General features: G+C 38.2%; 1 protein-coding gene across 9 annotated transcripts in view; it reads right to left on the bottom strand.

The window, feature by feature from the left end:
• RIMBP2 (RIMS binding protein 2) overlaps nt 1-15,370 on the bottom strand; it is a 100,862-nt gene extending 85,492 nt beyond the window's left edge. For 5 of the 9 annotated variants that reach the window (XM_065417741.1, XM_065417743.1, XM_065417742.1 and 2 more), the window contains exons 1-2: nt 15,266-15,367; nt 8,781-8,831 (exon numbers count right to left, since the gene is read on the bottom strand). In XM_065417741.1, coding sequence (XP_065273813.1) covers nt 8,781-8,831; nt 15,266-15,367 — 153 coding nt within the window. Of the gene's footprint in view, nt 1-6,393; nt 6,415-8,780; nt 8,832-15,265 lie in introns of all 9 variants that reach the window. The other 4 variants (XM_065417738.1, XM_065417744.1, XM_065417739.1 and 1 more) reach the window with 4 other exon arrangements.
• Nucleotides 15,371-15,492: the final 122 nt, after the last annotated feature.

Below are 15,492 nucleotides of genomic sequence, written 5' to 3'. Positions count from 1 at the left end.
GTTGAAAACTGGCAATAGGGCTTCTGCATGCAATTTGAAAAGAAAATTAAATGGGCAACAGCAGTAAGAGGATTTAGGTTTCTAGAATCCCAATCTTTCCAATGGAGAGCTTTAGGACTAGTTATCAACTCTGTGTGCAAGAAATACCCTGAAGCTTTCCAGAATACTAACCCAAGCATTCAAAAATCATGAGTCAGTCCCTGAAAAATCATGAGATTGAAAAATAAACAAACAAACCTGGGGTTCTTTTTATTTGCCTTTTGGGCTTTGAGTCATTAGCATTCACATTTTGAACTTTTCTCGGCAACCCGGAGGGCTAGAAGCTTTTTTTATTTTTTAAATGGAAGAAAAGATTCTGATATGATCACAGAGCTGCTGCTTTAAGGAGAAAAAGTACCACGAAACTTGCAATAAAACTGAGAGTTGGCAATCCTGCATGTGCTTGTTTTCTAACACCAGACAACTGGTTGCTTGACTATTAATAGCTAAAAATGAAATTCAGATCTGTGCAAGGGCTCAGCCCAAGGCCTATACACCAATTAAGTCCCATTTAAGACCTATTATGAGGACTTTAGGGAGATTTAAATGCTGCACGGACCTTCTGCATCGGGGTGAATTTCACCCTACTAAAATAATGTCTACAGAAATCAAAACAGACCTTCAGAAAATTACACAAACAGATCTTGCTGAGCATTGATAATCTCTGACTCATAATTTAAACACAGCTAAATAACTGACACACTCTTTTCATTCATGTCACCATCTTTAATATTATATATAATATTTTAAACATGACTTAATTTATGAGCAGATTTATGTAAAAATGACTGTTCATGGCATACACCAAAAATGGCTTTAAACATCACATTGGTAATCTGCTAACAAATGCAAATATAGATTCAGATTACATTCTAACATAAAATACTCCTGTAAATATTTGATGTTATTTACCAGTTTCTGATGTATGTTGAAAAGCTATGTAGATTTCATTTACAATGATTTGATTTTAAGTTAATGCTCTTGCCCTTCCAAATCTAAATAAAATGGCTCATAAGAGACTGCTAAATGGCAAAGGTCACTGAGTTCTTACTGAAATTAAAGGATCAGCTACAGTTGTTTGAAAAGATATATGGGAAATCTGCAAGTCAGGAACGTTTCTGGCGGTACTAAACAAATACAGTACTGTGATAAAATAGCACTGAAAAGCTACACAGAAATAGTTACATTATTATAACTATGCCCGTTGCTCATAGAAACCACTGACACTTTCTTTAGAGAAGTAAACATGCTAACCTCCCTGAAAAAAATGTAACAGTCTTCCCCCCGAAAACCACAATCAGAGTATACTCTCCCCTACTACAACTCTGCCGCTCACTTCCCATTTCCAGATCATTCAGACAGTATTGGCAACCACATTCCAACATCACATGGCATCTGCCAACATCCTGGATGCTCCCCAATTATACTTCACATGGCCATACAGCAAAGCATGAAGACAGCCCTAGTAGCACTACAAGAGGACATTCTTATGGCCAAGGAAGGAGTCCCCATCTAGAAGCTCATACTACTTGACTTCTAAGCAACTTACAATGCAGTCATTCACATTCTTCTGTTGGCCTTTCTGCATGACAAGGCTGGAATAGAAGGCCTAGCATTGGTACAGTCATTCCTCTCCAACGGGACTAAAAGTACGGTAATAGGCAAGTGCTTTGCTTCCTCAATTGCCCTCGCTTATGGAGACCCTTTGGGAGCTACTTTGTCCCTGCCCTCTTAAATATCAAAATGAGACTCCCTGGAAGATGTGGTGAGAGGCCATAGACTGAGCTGCCAACAATACATTGATAACACCCAGCTGCAATCAACACCATCATGAAGATGTCACCATGCCTAGAGGAGAGCAGCTCCTGGTTGAAGAGTAGTTGGCTCACACACAATCTGGGCAAAACTGAAGAAACTCTTTGAAGAACTAGCCAGGGTCCGTATGTCCCCTGTCTCCTGTTCTTCAAATTGGTGAGAACCCTCACGGTCCTGTTCAAAACAGCAATCAGCTTAGAAGAACAGTTGGCATCAGTGATATTGAAAAATGCCTCACTAAGAAGCTTCACCTCTTACTGCCAGATGGGGACTGTGATTCACTGTCTCTGGATCCCAAGGTAGCATCAACGTTGAGGTTCCAGCTTGTGCATAATGTGTTTCTCACCTTATCCCTATGCACCGATCCTTCCACTCGCTCCTAATCTGCTGCTGTTGATAGTTCAAGGCTTTCGTCCTGATCATCAGAGCCATCAACAAGTCGGGACTCAGCTACATCAACGACTACGTTTCCATCCACCACTCACCAAGACAGCTGTGCTCCTCTGGGACAATACAGTTCACAACACCATGGGGCAGCCACAGACAAATAGTTCTACAATGAGGGGGATTGGCTGTGGAATGAGCTGCCCTACACCAGGGTCTTGCCACCTTCAGGGTGTGCTGCAAGACATTTCTCTTTGACAAAACTTTCCCACCATAACAAAATTAATGGGAGAGGGGGAGAAGGAAAGAAGCAAAAGCAGAGATTTCTGTACCAGGGAAGGGAGAAAAGCCAAAGACTCTTGAAATCCCTTAGGGACCTTGCTATGAAGACCTAACTTATCTGTGCAGTGATCAGCAATATAAAAAAAACTAATAAAAAGTATATATAGATACATTCGCCATATTCCATATTGATAAATTACTGTTTACACTGCCTTTTATCTTCTATTAGATACAAGCCACCTGCAGGATCATAAACTTCTGGAGTCTCTGATCTGAAATCCTAGAGCAAGGGGGGGTAGTACAGTACGTGACAATCGGAGGCTACTTAGTTCTTTATATAGCACTTTTCATCATTAAAGAGCTTTACATTTGACAGAGTTGTCAGGAAAGAGATCACAGCAGCAGAGACTTGTCAGTAAGGAAATGGGGATTAGTAATATGAAGAAATAAAAACCCAGTGATGTGATTTCTGACAGTTCTTTCAATGTGTATCTTCATTTTTATAATACGTATTTATGGTTTGGAAGATTTCTAATATGCACTGTTTGTTTAGTGCCAAATTCTCTCTTTAGATGGCCCCATCTCCCTGAATAACCAAAAGGATTTATATCACCTTCCATATTCAAGATGTGGTCCACTGTAATTGTGTGTCTCCCTCAAAAGCATAGGGGCCAGATTTTCAAAAAGAGCTGAGTACCGAGCACCTAAATGAAACAGTCATATTTTCAAAACTGTTCAGTACTTTTGACAACCAATAGGGCTGCTGGGTTCTGAGCACTTTTGAAAATCTGGCCACTTAATTTAGGTCTCTAAATTAGAACTGAACGCTTGAAAATACAGTTTCAGATCATAAAAATAAGAGCAGAGTTTGATCAAAAGTGGGCAGTTTACAACAAGCCTTGAAGATCTTTCTAAGCTACCCTCTGAAACAGGTGTCTCTCTAATTCATTTCCTAAGCATAAATGCAGATAACTTTATGTATCACAAACAGGGAAGGTGTGTGAAGGATCTACTTGGCTACAAGACTTTTGCTCCACTTTTTGCTGTATTGGAGAATCAAATGGAAAAGTGATTCTATACTCACTTTTCAAGTACTCAGATATCAGGTGCATTTCTGACATAACCTGGAAAACTTTGGATTCATAAATCAAGGAGTAAACCACCCTGATTCATATATACATAGTAGTATATGGTAGTGCATAAGTAGTGATTAGCAAACCACAAAGGTGTTGAGGTACAGTTAACCTCAAAAAATGTAGATATCCAATAAAATGTGAATATTGGAAACAAAGGATTATGATTCCATTGGAGGATAAAACAGAAGCCAGAGTGTGATGGAGAAAACTCATCACAGATATGCTGAATTACCAGTAGTAGCAAGGGAAATACAGGAAATCACAAGAAAAGTAAATTGCTTTTTGTACAAATGCACAGAATGTTCTGATTTCAAGTTTGCTTTAATGTGAAAATTTATGTTTAAAGATATGTATATGCTGTAGGGCAAAAAAATACCTTCCATCAGCTTCAACACGAGCTTGTTATATTCGGCTATAGTTCTCTGATGGCTTAAAAAAAACAACTCATCAGGCATAGACACTTACACAGTGTCACACCACTGACAGTTTTTAGGAAATATAGAATGCATATTTTACACTTCAGATATAATGTTATCTTGATGCATTAGGATTTATACACACTGGAGAGCATTCATCCCGTAGAGAGGACATATGTAAGCACTAAGCTTGGCATGGAGGTGAATTTCACCCATAGGCTTGATTCATCTCTCATTGAACTCAATGAGAATCTTTCCATTGACTTCAATGGGACTAGGTTCACCACTTCTAGGTCAGCAAGGTAAGAAGTTACTTCTGCAGTTCAGTTCACAAATCTAAGTTACAAGAAAACCCTGTATATATTGCTCAGCCCAGAAAATGCGAAAAAATTAAAGGGGCAGGAGCCCAAATGTAAAAGCAGTTTCCAATCAGGTTCAACAAACAGAAAGTCTCTAATTTAAAAAATGTTGACAGTAAAGTTCTCCCTGTCCTTGCTAAATCACTGTGTAAGTGGGATGGAGATTACGGAGCTAGACATACTGCAGACAAGCACTGCAGGTGAAATGTCCACCTTGCTGAACGGGGTGTGTAAATTGTGAGTCTGGGAGGGACACGATGTGCCACCCTTCCATACCTGCTGGGTTGGGGGAAAATTGGGCTCTCAGGCTCTGAGCCTGTCTCGCCTGCTCCTGGTGCCATTCGTTGGCTGGGTTTAGGATGGGCCAGCTGATTGGCTCCTACCTGCAAAAGCTGGGTCATTTTGGTTTTGTTCCAGCCCCATCCTTTTCCACCCTTATCAAGTATGCTGGATTTCTTATGATGCCAGGGGCCTTGCTGATTGCTAAATTTTGTTGGGTGGCTGGAAGGCATTTTTCCCATATGGCAAAACAGGCAAATGGCTGTGTGTCCACCTTCCATCCAGCATCCCAGAGGTCCAGCTCCGGGGTTTACAGCATTACATTTGTTGCAACTTTGGCAGGTTTCAGTGTGGTGGTGGGTTTAAAAAAAAAAGGGTCTGATGTGAGTCCTTGTAATCCAATGGGCTTCTTGGGCATGGACCCCAAACACAACATGGTATGGTGAGGATGTACACTTCTCTGTCTTCCACAGCGAGGGATTCCCCACTACTCACCTCTCCACTTCTGGTGAGGATGAGGGGAATGAGTTGGGACTCTGGCTTCTTGCCAAGAGCCCTGGGTAGCCTTGGTTCTGTAGAGGGGTACTGCCCTTTTACCCACCCTTTGGTTTGTAGAAAATGGGGTCATTCATCCCCAGTTGAATTCCGTACTGGAACAACCCTGCTGGGTAGCTCCATCAGTGGTTCCTCATTGGTTAATAGTTTAATAAAGTTGCTGCCACCACATTTAACCATATGCTGGTTGGCGTGTCTCATTGTTTCTGTATCTGCCTCAAAGTATCCCAGTGCAGAGAGGCAGCACAAGACCTAAGCATCACTTGTGAATTTGATACTCCATTCCATAGCTTTATCAATCCAACTCAGACCTAACCAAAATGGGATACTAGTCCATAGTTTCCTTAAATTAGAGGCCACTTATTGTGCCCAACTGTTCAACGGTTTTGTGAGAAAGCAATTTTCCACTGCAGACTGGATTGAATCTATTTCACTTGTGACTTTCCAAACTTCGTATATAAATGTTATTTATAATGAACAGTGTTGCTTCTAAAATCTAAAATGGTTTCTAAAATCTAGAATGAAGCAGACTTTGTCTATTATAGGATAGATACTGTTTGCACAAGGCAGACGTAAGACTAGATGAGCCACTTTCCAGGTGGACAGTTTGAATTCAGGCTAATGGTGAAATCACATTTTCTGCTCCCGGGATATCATTTTGTAGATTTTATCTTTTTATGTAGCAGCAGTACCTTTTGGCGAGTGGCTGAATAATTGAGCCACAGGTGAATACATTCTTAAAGTACTGCATTGTAAAATTTTCTTTACATTAACAAAGAATCTATCTGAATTCAGACACAATCCACACAGTCTGATAGTCACAACTTTGCATAAAACACTGAACCATTCTTACTGAGCATACTCATAAGAACATCACTTCAAGTTTGGTATCTGAGCTGCTATTAAGAAATCATGCCATGTTCAAAGGCTAACCTCTTGCAGAAAGAGCTGCTGGCTTTGGTAATTTGACTTGCCTTCCTCCCCGGGTTGTAACAATACCAGTGCCAAGCATGCTTGCATAACAATGGTTCTATCATGTATTCCATGCAAGGGAAGGCAGGACTATCACATACATTTTGAATGGAGGGTAATAGGGATGGGGAAGGGAGAATTTATGCCCTAAAATACCTGCATGCTGTCCAAGGTGTTCTGGGTGAAGTGCAAAGCAATAAATTCCAAACAAGACACAGTAAACAAAGAAATGTGAAATAAAGAAAGAAATAAAATACAGTATTGAACACTTTTTTTTACATTTCAGAACAAAATATATTGAAACAGTTACCACATGTAAAAACATGCATTAATGCAAATCACACTGTACATTTCAGAAATCAGAAATCAATACTGCTGCTGATCTTGAATCTCAAAAGGCAGATTAAATAAACACAATGGTAAAATGAATAGGCTTAGTGAAACATAAAACAAAAGGCCAAGAAACTTTGTTTGATGGGGTTATGCAAATCAGAGGTAGCAGATAAACAGGAATTTTGTTTGGCTTTCAAGGCATATATATTTTCATTTGTCTGCTTTATTTCCACTTATTTCCCCTTGTCTCATATACTTTCCAGAAGGCACTCCATTATCTTTTAAAAAAATCAATTTTACTATATATGATAATAATGCAAGCATATGAGTAAAGCTTTTCCTGTGGAGAAATACACTTTTCAAGGAAATAATATGTACATAAATTAACTAAACAGAATCTTCTTCTATAGATGATCACTGCACCAAAAAGTTCTGTCTTCCATCAACACACGGGGAGGTAAGTGCATGGATGGAAGAACTGGTTGTACAGAAGAAAGGGAGGACTAGAAAATATGTATTTTTTCCAAAACACTGTGCCAAGACATTCTTTACCGAATGAAGCATTGACAAGGTACTAGCTGCAGCCAACCTATTTATGGGTATCGTCTTTCTGATGAATTTATATATTATTAAGTGGTTATTAGTTCATAGTGACTCGTGTGATATTTGTCTCGGGCAGAAAGGAACAGTTTGTTACTCATCACTGACAATCTATTATGTATGAAATAGAAATGAACAATAAAAAGAAATCTGCCTGCAATTAGAGTGCCATTTTACTATTTCACATATACTCTTATATATGTTACCCATCCAAGTGCTACAAATAACACAATAGGAAGATAACACAAACCAGAATACGTAGTGACCAGCACTGAAATTAACTGAGAGGTAGGTATTGCTTACCACAAGGACTTATTCATAGCACCCATAGCACTTATTCTTAGCACCTTGTAGGAGGTGTTCTACACTTCCAAACATCAGCCATTGACTCCAATGAGCTTTTAATCAGTCTCTAGCAGACTACATTACTACAATATTGCTAAAACTGTTTCCCACCCTGGGAAATTTTTCGAGATTTAAAAAGTTTTGCCCATTCTGAATCAGGACAAATCACCAAAATCTTGAACATTTTTACAAACCAACAATCAGAACATTTTTTTAGTTCGGGTCAATTTAAATGTTTTGTTTGGATTTTGACTTTTTTTGTTAGTTTTTTTTTTAACAGTACAGTTAGCTTAAATTTCAAAATCAAAAATTGTTTAGAACAGAAAAAACAGAATTTTAAATTTGGACTATTTAAAAAAAAAATCCAAATTTTTTTCAAAATGAGAAGTTTGTCAAAATCGATCCTTTCCTGCAAACAGTTTCAGTTTCAACACACTGCCATTTTCTCATGAAAAAATGTTTTGTTGAAAATTTCTCGACCAGGTCTAATTTCTGCTGCCTTTCGTTGCCACTTGCCCTGGTCCAGCATAATATTATGGGCCACCTTACATGACACATTAACCATGCTGGGAGGTAAAAAAGGTGAACATTAATCCCCAGGAAATGCTCTGTGCCAAGATCATAATTGCTATGAGAAGTTGTTAATGAAGCTAATATAGATTTTTTTTTATTCTTCCCTTTTCCTCTATTCTCCCTCTTTAACAGTAGATACAATTTAAGGGATTTATGGTGAAATGTGTAAAAAGCTTGATTTAAAATAAAAACAAAGGAACTTTTAAACAAATATTTCTGTATTTTTTTCTCCTGATAGATGAATAGAAGGAGTTTTGATGGACACCTATTGCTAATGCAATCTTACCATTACCATTAACTGTTATGATCTATAAACTGACCTTAGATTCTTTTGCAACAGAATGATGGAAAATAAACAATAATAATACTTATATAATAGAACTTCTCATCCATAGATCTCAAAGCAGTATACAAAGAAAGGTATCATTATCTCAATTTTATGGATGCAGAAACTGAGGCACAGAGACGTGAAGTTACGGGTGGTAAGAAAACACAGGTTTCTTGGACTCCCAATTCAGTGCTCTAGCCATTGGTCCATAACAGCATCATCTAACGCATACATGAGTTACAAATGAAGAGGAATATTTACCCATGAATTACTACAGTGTGCTAGAAGCAATCATGGTCTTATATTACTATAATGAGAAAGGAACTGGTATAACGGTGACAAGAATAATCAATGGCTTCCTTACCTCTAGCAGCTGAACTGCGCCTTCATGTTCTTTCTTTGCTTCAACCTGAGCCTTTTTTTACAATTAAAAAAAGGAAGAAACCAGGTTACTCAGTCATGCCATATTCATTTTGCACTAGAATAAAACATAACTACAAGTTTGCCTGAATATGATACTTTTAAATCATATTTTTATAGTCTTATATTCAGATAAAATACAATGAAATCAAATTTAATAATCAGAGCCAGCACTACATGAATATATTACTTGTTAACTCAACAAAATGCCACCGATTACTACACTGTATATGGGTTTGAACCAAAGTCCATTAAATTCAATGGGGGCTGGACCTGGCACCTGCCCCGGCCCCAAATCAACCAAGTGTATGCTTAACTTTAAACGTAAGTAGTCCTATTGAAGTCAGGTAACAAAACAATTCATAACATGCTGCAATGCCATCAGATGTTTTGTGTTTTAGGGTTCACTTCAAATGTGCCCTAATTGGATTATGATTCAAAACTGCAAGAAAATCGAGAGCTGTCTTGTGATCTGTTGTAACCTAAAACCATTAGAAGATTATTAATGTTTTTTTTTAATTTAATTTTGCTACATAGTAGATAGATATCCTTTTTGTTTTGCAAAGTGCAATTTAATAGATTAAAGCCTTAAAATCCTATTGTTTGATGGTTCTCACCCTTTTCTATTCCAGGATCATACATAGACCCCCCAACATACGCCCGTCCCATCCAGATGGGATCCTTTATCCATACAGCAGTGAGAGAAGGATAAAGCTATTGTTAACAATTCCAAATTTTGCTAACAATGTCTCGCTAGAGCATGCCTCACAAAGGTTGGTTTTAGCTTCTCCACCAGCAAATTCAGCTCTAATTCATTTTATATTGTGCCTTATTAGGGGGCAGTTTAATACAAATTCATCTTAAAACTATGTTGTGGAAATCTGCAAAGATGCAGAGGTGCTGAAAAACAACCATGTGCAAGATTTGAAGTGGAAACCAGTTTTATATTAAGAGACTCTTTCCCTGCATCAAAGGAATAATTTAGGTAAAATACTGCTTGCCTCACTAATAGGAGTAGCCCCATTAAAGTCAATGGAAGTAGCAGCATGAGGAAGACAAGACAAGACCTTAATAAACAGACATCTGTGCCCACAAGTATGTCTGCATTTCAGTTATAGACAGCTACACATTGATGGCACTGCAAAACTGCAAGTGTAAACAAGAATGTGGGATTAAGAATGATCTGAAAGGTCAAACCTAAATATCCAGGACCTGATTCTGGGAATAGTTTGCTGGAGCAAGGATGCAGCTTTGGTTCCTTTATTGTTTATCTGTTATCTCTGAGAGAAATATACAGGGTTCTACTGAAGTTCCTGAAGCCAAACTAAAACTCATTTTAAAAGCCCTGGTATAGCTCATGTTCATTTCTGTGTCTCTGCAAAAATTGGACAAATCTGCAAATTTATGATGATCTGACAGGCATCAGGGATACATGGGGAAATGAAGTCAATTAACTGTTCTTAAATCAACTTTATGGTTTCACTGAAACTATCATTTAATAAAGATTCTTTTTTAAGGTAACAGATATGGCTGGCTGCCTGCTCTATCACTTCTGGGTAGGGTCTCATTTAAAACAGAGATTTTGGAGTAGGTGAGAATGAGGAGGGTGGCTCTGCTCAAATACTGAAAAATATTGTCACTGCTTAAATAAACTAAGACAAGGACCCTGGAGATGCTACATGAGAGGCCTCTCAAAAATTCAAGTAACAAAATATAATGGCTAATAAAAATCTCTCTATATCTATATATGACTTTAAAATGCTATTAATATGCTAACATTTCAAAATGCTCTATGAAATTAAATTTTAATTAATGAATGTGTAAAAAGCTTGATTTAAAATAAAAACAAAGGAACTTTTAAACAAATTAATGAATCCAAGTTATAAAGTGTTTAATCTTAATGAATGGATCATAATCAAATGAAAATTTTTGACGAAATCAGCTAATTAAATGACAGCTATTTTCAGCTGGCAGTACATATGGCATGCTTTTTTTTTTTTTTAAACAACAAAACACTCTGATAAATGACCACTAAAATCATCCAAGTTAAGTGACAAAAATTGTTTCCAACAATAAATTTCATGCTAAAGGAGTTAAATGGAATAGAATTTTGCCACAATGCAGAAGGTGGTGGGCAATTATGTACAACGACATTCAACTCAACAGTTTAAAAACTGGCAATAGTTTACATTTGCTTTAATAGGGCTGTTTGATGATTGGTAAAACAGTGTTAACTGCCGATGAAAAAATGTTTAATTTCATTGTAATAAGATATGGACATTTAACTACTACAATGGACTGGAAGCAATATTTAAGACTAATGCCTGAAGGACATGACAGCTAAAATGTGGAGGAAAGTTTCTGCTGCCAGAAATTCAAAGAGAAAATGCACATATTTATGTGCATAACACTTATTTAGTCTTGGAGCTCAAATCCAGTAATAACAGGTAAGTCCTAATTCAGCAAAGCACGTAAACACTTTGGCATCTTAGCACACGTATGATGCATTGTATCTGTAAAGGTCTTTTCAACTATTAGCTATTTAATCCTTCCCTGACCAATTAGCTGTTTGCATGCCTCTAGCAAGTGCTTCATAAACCACAGGTGACCCATAAGTCAGTTTGGGAACTGTTATTTAGGTTATAGTTTAGCTAAATTAAAAAATATAAACATATTAATTGTAAATGGGGCATGTAGGTTTCACCAATGGACAGCACAGAAGATTATATATAAGTAAAATCTTTATGCCCATGAAAATATGGTGAAATTCCGCTAAAACATCATTTTCATGACTGGTATCCCAGTTTATATATAATTACTATCTGAATTTCACATATTTAATCAATAGATTTAAAAACTCTCCATGCATTTGGACAAGCCTAAGTTTAGTTTCTGGGTCCTTGACAAACTAGGTCGCTACAACTGTAATTTCACAGTGAAATTGTACAATTTTAGCAGACATATAGTGAAAACTCTACCCTAGGTTTATACCAAATTGAATGAACTATAAAAGAGGGATTTTGGGGGGAGGTGGGGCATGCATGTAGGTACTGTTATGGTTATATAAACTCTTTGTGTATTTGGAAAGTTTACCCAAACTAACATTAGTCAATATAAACATGATCTTAAAAAATAATAATGCTCATTGGGGTAACTACCCAAATGCAGTAATGGGCTACATCATATGTTAAGGTTATATTGCATACAAAGTAAATAAATATATGTTGATTGATCTCTCTGAGTTAACATTTGAATCAACACCCTTCTTAAACCAGTAGGGGGTGCTCCGGTACAAGATGTGTGTTTTTCAGATGGCCGTGTGGCCATTAAAGATCTCAGAACATTAGTGTCCTGGCCAAATTACAATGTTATAGTTTGTCTAGCTAAACAATGCCTGCATTTTCATTTGTACTTCTTGTCTTCAACGGTTGTGGAGTATTCTTGTGCACTGTTAAATGAACACTGTGTTCCACACCAGAAGTGACTGTATTTCTAGGGGATAAAATTTTATCAGTCTCTCTCTTTCCTGTGTGCTGGTGCATTTTTGAGGATTAATTAACATTTGTAAATTGTTTTATGATCCTTCGTTGAAAGCTGCTAGAGTGTGATCCTTTGTAAGGGAGGTATGCCTGAGCCTGGGCTTTTGGTAACATAGAAAGAGATGGGGAAAAGGGGTTCAAGAGGAGAGACTGTGGAGCATGGATCGACTCCCCCAAACAACACATAAGTGTTTTTCACTGTACAGAAGTGACAGACAGAGAGAGATGTCTAGCACAGAATTTAATGTTTTGTCCTGCCAATCACAGATTCAGTTATCTGAGTCTGGTTAGGGAGAGCCAAAGGCTTTTAAGAAACTTCAAAGGAATCTGTAGCAGTCAGTAATTTCCTGCTAACCTCATTTTATCTCCCTTTCAGTTTTCATCATGAACTTTAATGAAGTTTGCTCCAGATTTGTGAATCCGTCAAAACCTTCTGTTAACCATTATGTCAGGCAGGCAAAATGTACCAGTGTGGCACACTGGCTATCCTAGGCCCCTACACTCCTTACTCCTGCACATACACACCATTATAAGCAATCCTCATTAGGACAACCATTTCCTATCAACATTCCAGTGTAATGCGGCAGAACCGCCACTGATGTACATCCGCGCAGCTGCACTAACGTCGCTGGATCTGACCCATTGGCTACAAAGACCCGATACAACTCCCATTAACATCAATGGAGAGACTTATTACTCTGCATTGGTGTTGGATCAGACCTTAAAGGCATTGTAGAGGATATCTACTGAAACTGAATGTTAATCTGTTGCACGATAACAACATCTCCTTTGGCACTGATGAATAGTCATATTTCTTCTTGTCCTATAATAATAAGTCTTCTTGCTAGCATCTGATAAAATATGGATTCCTAGAGTGTCAGGAAACATATTATGACAGGTAACAGAAACCAGCACATTATCAATCATCACAAGTTTAATAAAATCTATCCAGAATACAAGCTCTTGATAAATGATCAGGAAAACTGCAAGAACAGTTAACTCCCCCTTCCATTGCATAGGCTAGTAATAAACTTTGCTGGTGAATCACTGTTTTATCTGAGTCTGTATCACCATAAAGTCTGGATTAACAATATTATGTTCTTCTTTGTGGAGATCAAAGGACTAGATAAACACTGTGTGATGGGGATAAAAGCATGCATGTACATATAAAAAGAATAATTACTTATTTTTCTATTAAAACAATACAGCAAAGGTATCAGAAAGCAGCAGGTTTTTGGCTTTGTTTAATGGGGCACATTTCCTTGGAACTTCATCATATTAATGCTGGGTGACATGCAAGTTCCAAATCTATCACACCACCACATTACTGCCCCATGCATGCTGGTAGTATTTTAATGTGCCTATCTAAAGCAATTAGATATATCCAACAAAAAAAAAGGGGGGCAAGGCAAACCTAATGAGAGCCTAACAGGCAACTGGAGAGGTTAGCCCAGGTTTTGAATGTGAGCCAGTACTGAATCTTCAGGGAGCAGATCAGTGCAGCCCTAATGTTAACCTCTGTTACTAATTAATTTAGATGCCATTTCTCACACTGTCTTTCAGTGCACGGAACAGCCTCCCAACTCTGGTCAATCTCTCTAAGTACTTATATGGCCCCCACTACCCTATATCTCAGCGCTCACAATGTATTAAGGTATTTATTTTCACAATATCCCTGTGGGGTACTAGTTCCATTTTAGAGACTGAGAATTGACGCACGGGGCATCAGATTTTGAAAGGTATTTAGATTCCTGAAGATACAGATAGTCTCCCAGTGAGACTTTCAAGAGCACCAAAATTGGTTAGGCACCTACCTCCCATTACAATCAACAGCCACAAACCTGCTTAGGCCCTTTTGAAAATCTCACTGGGTGCCTAAATATCTTTGAAAATCTGGTCCAGAGGGACTAAGTGGCTTGCCCAAAGTCCCCCAGGATATCGATGGAGGAGCAGGGAACTGACCCCAGGTCTCCTGTGTCTCAGACTAGCACCTGAACCACTTGGACCTCCTCATCCGTCTGGTTTGCCAAACCAGTCCCCTCACTTTTGCATCTCTACAGAATATTCTCTTTAGTATTATAATTATTTGTATTACAGAAGAAGGTAGAAGCCTCAACCAAAATCGGTCCCAAGGTGCTAGGCTCTGTACATACACACAGCAAGAGAATAGGCCCTTTTGAAAATCTCACTGGGTGCCTAAATATCTTTGAAAATCTGGTCCAGAGGGACTAAGTGGCTTGCCCAAAGTCCCCCAGGATATCGATGGAGGAGCAGGGAACTGACCCCAGGTCTCCTGTGTCTCAGACTAGCACCTGAACCACTTGGACCTCCTCATCCGTCTGGTTTGCCAAACCAGTCCCCTCACTTTTGCATCTCTACAGAATATTCTCTTTAGTATTATAATTATTTGTATTACAGAAGAAGGTAGAAGCCTCAACCAAAATCGGTCCCAAGGTGCTAGGCTCTGTACATACACACAGCAAGAGAATATCCCTACCGCAAATAAATAGAAAAGCCATCTCTATCCTTTCATAAATGAACATGTTAAGTTGTCAGGAATCTGTTTGATGAAAGACAATGGAAAAGACACACTAAGAACCTCAATTATATTGTGAAGGAGAGTGTATGGGTCAAATTGAAGCCAGGATGATCAATGTGCCAACTATTGACGCTTGCGATGGGGTGGTGGAGGAGGTTTGTTACAGACCACCAATTCAAAGCAGACAACAGGATACATTACTCCTTAAACACCTGTCTGTAGTATGTGAAGGGAAAACAGTATTGTTTTGGGGGACTTCAATTTGGGAGACATTTGCAGAGATCCATTTCTTTACCCATGCCCAATCACTGCAATTTGCCATTTTACTTGGTTTTCATTTTCTTCACTTACCTTCTGCAGGAGTTCAATTTCCTGCTGTTTTGCGTTGAGAACAGCCAAGGCTTGCTCATGCTCCAATTCCAACTGTTGCCGCCGTTCAGCAGCCTCTCGCATATGCTGTTTCAGGGGAAAGAAAACCAACTCATTAGGAGATTTTAATGTACTTTTCTGAAATCAAATATGCTAACATTTTAAAGCATGATGCTGATCTCAATATAAAATCTCTTTGGTATGCAAAC

The sequence above is a fragment of the Emys orbicularis genome, chromosome 16 (genome assembly GCF_028017835.1).
Source record: "Emys orbicularis isolate rEmyOrb1 chromosome 16, rEmyOrb1.hap1, whole genome shotgun sequence".
Taxonomy (NCBI): Eukaryota; Metazoa; Chordata; order Testudines; family Emydidae; genus Emys; species Emys orbicularis.
Note: the sequence above shows the minus strand (reverse complement) of the source record. Positions and strands in the feature narration are given on the sequence as shown.